At 51.0% G+C, this 4,062-nt stretch overlaps 1 protein-coding gene across 1 annotated transcript; it reads right to left on the reverse strand.

Annotated features, from left to right (window-relative positions):
* Positions 1-204: 204 nt before the first annotated feature.
* On the reverse strand, positions 205-647 carry LOC120645983. Its single transcript, XM_039922684.1, has 2 exons — positions 508-647; positions 205-422 (listed from the first exon to the last, which is right to left on the reverse strand). Exons 1-2 carry the CDS (start codon positions 602-604, stop codon positions 205-207), a joined length of 315 nt encoding a protein of 104 aa, XP_039778618.1. The 5' UTR covers positions 605-647.
* Positions 648-4,062: the final 3,415 nt, after the last annotated feature.

A 4,062-nucleotide genomic window follows, 5' to 3' on the forward strand; every position in this document is an offset into this window, starting at 1 on the left:
AGGAGGGTTGCATCTGGGCTTTCGATCTGTATCCAACAATTACGAAGGGTGATTGAGGGATGAACTGAATCTTAAGTGTCTCCCAAAAATCAAAATGGATTGTATAGAGAACCAAAACGGTGGAAGCAAGATTATACTAGAATCGTCTCGACAACAGGCATTATTCCACACGCCGGCGAGGCATTATTCCTGCGTTTATTCATTTCACAGGAAAATAGTTGCAGGTCTTGGAGGAGTTTGTAGCCTAGGTTCTATTCTTGAGCCGCAGCAGCAGAGCAGGTGGATGAAGCCTCCTCCGTAGAAGCCTTGCTCGTTGCACCACTTGGCACACTCCTCCAGATCCGCGAAATATCCCCTGCACGGCGGCGGGTCATCCTCCTCCGGCGGCGGAGGTGCCACCGCCAGCGTTCCCCGCGCGTGGCCTGCGTAGATGCAAATACGTCGTTGTCAGTGAACCGTACATGATTATTGTGGAGATATATACATAGTATACATATGTGTAATCACCGGTGGAGACGAGGAGCAGCACCGTGATGGTGACAATGGTGAGGACGACGGTGGCGGTGTTGCAGGTGGCGGTGGGGGAACGGAGCTTGGCCGCCATGGTCGTTTTGTGTTCCAATGATTTCTCACCTGTCACCTTGCAGGTCGCGCGCACGTATGTATATATAGAGAGAGTACAACGATAGCTTGCTCTGTTCGGCTGGCTGTGGTTGGTACTAATTTGCTGTGAAGAAAATGTTAGAAATCTAGGCAATTTTCGGTATATTTTAATTCCAAAATTAGATGTATAAACTAGCAATATTTCTATGACTTTAAGGAGTAAAATAAAACATGTGAATATGTTTATACTTATCACACATATAAGCATAAACAATATAAATAACCAAAGTTTTAGGGAGTACCCTAAAGCGGGGCCGTTGCCGGAGGCATTGGCTGCGCTGTTACCAACTGGAGTAGACATCTACTCGGTTGGCCTCAGTCGAAGTAGTCGAACTAAATCGGTGCAGGAAGATGTTCGCAGTGCAGTCCCACGAACGGTCACCAAGATGTAGTCGACGTAGTCGTTCGGCCACCAGAATGTAGTCGACGTAGTTGTTCGGCTCGTCCACCAGGAAGTAGTCGTACAATCGGGCAAAGCCTTAGTATTTTTGAGCAGTCACGCTAAAGCGTTACCCAAAAACCTGATTGCCCGCCTATCCCGTGCAGGATCTCAAGGCGAGCAAGGTTTCGGAGGCCTGCTCACGCTAATTCTGTGCGCGCAGAGATTAGCGTTGGGGAACTCAGTTGTTGCAACTGGAGAGGGAGAAGAGAGGAGCCGAGTTGCCTCAGTGCTCTGGTGTAGGATGGATGAGGGGCATGGCACTCCTTATATAGTGACTCAGGTGCTCAGGTTCGTTGAACCTGGACACCATCAGAGTCATTTAGGTGATGCGGTTATGGCCATTAATTACAGATTTAATTGCACGTTTAATCGCACGATTAATTGCTGTCAACGGCAAAATAGCCATCACATCACACCGCGCCGCGGCAGAGATTAGCGTTGGGGAACTCAGTTGTTGCAACTGGAGAGGGAGAAGAGAGGAGCCGAGTTGCCTCAGTGCTCTGGTGTAGGATGGATGAGGGGCATGGCACTCCTTATATAGTGACTCAGGTGCTCAGGTTCGTTGAACCTGGACACCATCAGAGTCATTTAGGTGATGCGGTTATGGCCATTAATTACAGATTTAATTGCACGTTTAATCGCACGATTAATTGCTGTCAACGGCAAAATAGCCATCACATCACACCGCGCCGCGCCGCGCCGCGCCGCGCCGCGCCGCGCCGCGCCGCGCCGCGCCGCGCCGCCCGCCCGCCCGCCCGCGCCGCGCCTCGCCTCGGCCTCGGCCTCGGCCACGGCCACGGCCACGGCCCGGCCCGGCCCGGCGAGGCGAGCGAGCGCGCGCGCGCGTGTGGTTCACCGTCCTCCTCTTACCGGCTTCACAAGTGGTGTACAAGAAGTCCACCTTTTAAGTCGGTTGAGATCCTCCTCAATTCCCGGTACGGAATTAAACATTGATTCCCTAGCATTAATAGTGGGCTTTAAATTCTTTTATTGCTTTAGAATAAATGGGCCAAGCCCATTACTCCAACAGAAAAGTTCTGCTAGCTGGTGGCTGGTGCTGATTTGGTGTGAGAGAAAAACTCTGTTTGCCAGCAGAATAGAGTGTGCTAGCTAGAAGTGTTGATTACAATGGCTGATGCGGTACAGTTAATTAATGGCCTGCAAGCGTCCTATTCACGGATGGAAATACGAGTATGGATGTTCGAAATATCAAATATTCATATATATCCGCTAAATTGTTCGTGCGTGTATCCATTTTCGTGTCCAAATCTAATGTGGTACGGTATTATAATGCATATATCTGGATCCAATTTTCATTAATTTTCTCTATCCAAGTCCATATTTGTATTTAAGGATATCCAACACTATCAATATCTTTGAAAAAATAATGTAGAATCTCGATCCGCCTCGTGTTCCAATGCTGTCAGGGTAAACTGTTGATGCCCAAGCTCAAACCCAAAGTCCTGATAAACTAGTTCAAGTCATAAACAAAAAATTTGGCAGAAATGGCCGGCGGTGCCCATGCTCAACCGAGATTAATTTCTCCGGTCACGGTGAGAAATAGCTATGCCGGGGGCCTTTGTGGCAATGTATAACGAAGACAAATCTACCACTCTGCTTCTGACTTAGGATATGGGTGCTTACAGCTTTGCTACATTGCCCGCAAATTGGGTCATGGTGCCGCTTACAAGTCACTGGTCATGGCTGCAAGTTCATTACATGTTCAGAGATGAAGCACATACGAATTATTCACACATCCACTAAACAATTTAGTCTCTGCAATCTAAAAAAAACATTACTTTCTGCAACACTTCTAGTGTTAGGCTTTGCAATTTAGGTGGTAATCATGACTATAGCATGTCACTATCTTAGTTTATGCATGCATAAATGTCAAGGGCGCCGGCGTCTAGGGTAGCAGGGCCTCGAACACGGAGTTCGTAGTCGTGGCGGATAATGGCATCGGGTTTGTTGCCCAGCTGCCCAATGTTGAAGGGGATGAGATTAAGAGAAAGAGAGAGAGAGATTTGGGAGATTGATAATACTTGCTTAATCTTAATCATCCTAGTACAATAGATTATATAGGCCTTGGCCTCCTAAGCTTAAGGAAATAACCACCAGGAGATCACCTTCCTATTTCCTAGCCACTGATCGCGGCATCCTCGGCGGCGGCGCTAGTCGCGCTGGTACTACCTGCCCCACATGACATCTCTCCCCCCCCCCCTCGACGAGCAGCTCGTCCTCGAGCTGGAAAGAGGGATACCGCTCTGTGAAGCTGTCAACATCTTCCCATGTGGCGGACGCGGCCAGTTCCCCCATCCAACAGACGAGGATCTGGCGAATGCCCCTGGCCATGCGGGCGCGCACAGCTTGTTCTGGCTCAAGCACCGCAGCTCCGTTGCTGGTGGGCGGCAGGGGCGGCGGAGCAGCTGGAGGAGTATCGACGAACTTCTTCAAGAGCCCCACATGGAAGACATTGTGAAGGCGTGCGGACGGTAGTAGCTCGAGGCGGTAGGCGACGACGTTGATGATGGCGGCGGCGCGATATGGCCCGTAGAAGCGGGGCCGAAGCTTCCCTTTTGCCAGAACCTGCGGCGATGACAGCGCTCGGTGTCGAACGTGATGACAGCGCGCGGTGTCGCAGACATAGCCACACCCAATCATCGACCTTGAAATGTACCTCGCGGTGGTGCTTGTCGTAGTGGCGCTTGTATACCGCCTATGCCTGCTCGAGGAGGTAGCGAACATCCACCAGCAGCTCGTCCCATTCGGCCATTCTCTGCGCCACGACCGCCACACGCGTCTCGCCCGGCTCGTACGACTGGATGGAAGGGGGGTCGTGGCCGTACACAATCCGGAACGGATTGTTCTTGAGCGCGGTCTGGAAGGCGGCGTTGTAGATGTACTCCTCCCAGGGCAGCCAGCGAAGCCACTGCCGAGGTCGATCATCCATGAGGCAG

This window comes from Panicum virgatum, chromosome 8K (genome assembly GCF_016808335.1).
Source record: "Panicum virgatum strain AP13 chromosome 8K, P.virgatum_v5, whole genome shotgun sequence".
In the NCBI taxonomy this organism is placed as follows: Eukaryota; Viridiplantae; Streptophyta; class Magnoliopsida; order Poales; family Poaceae; genus Panicum; species Panicum virgatum.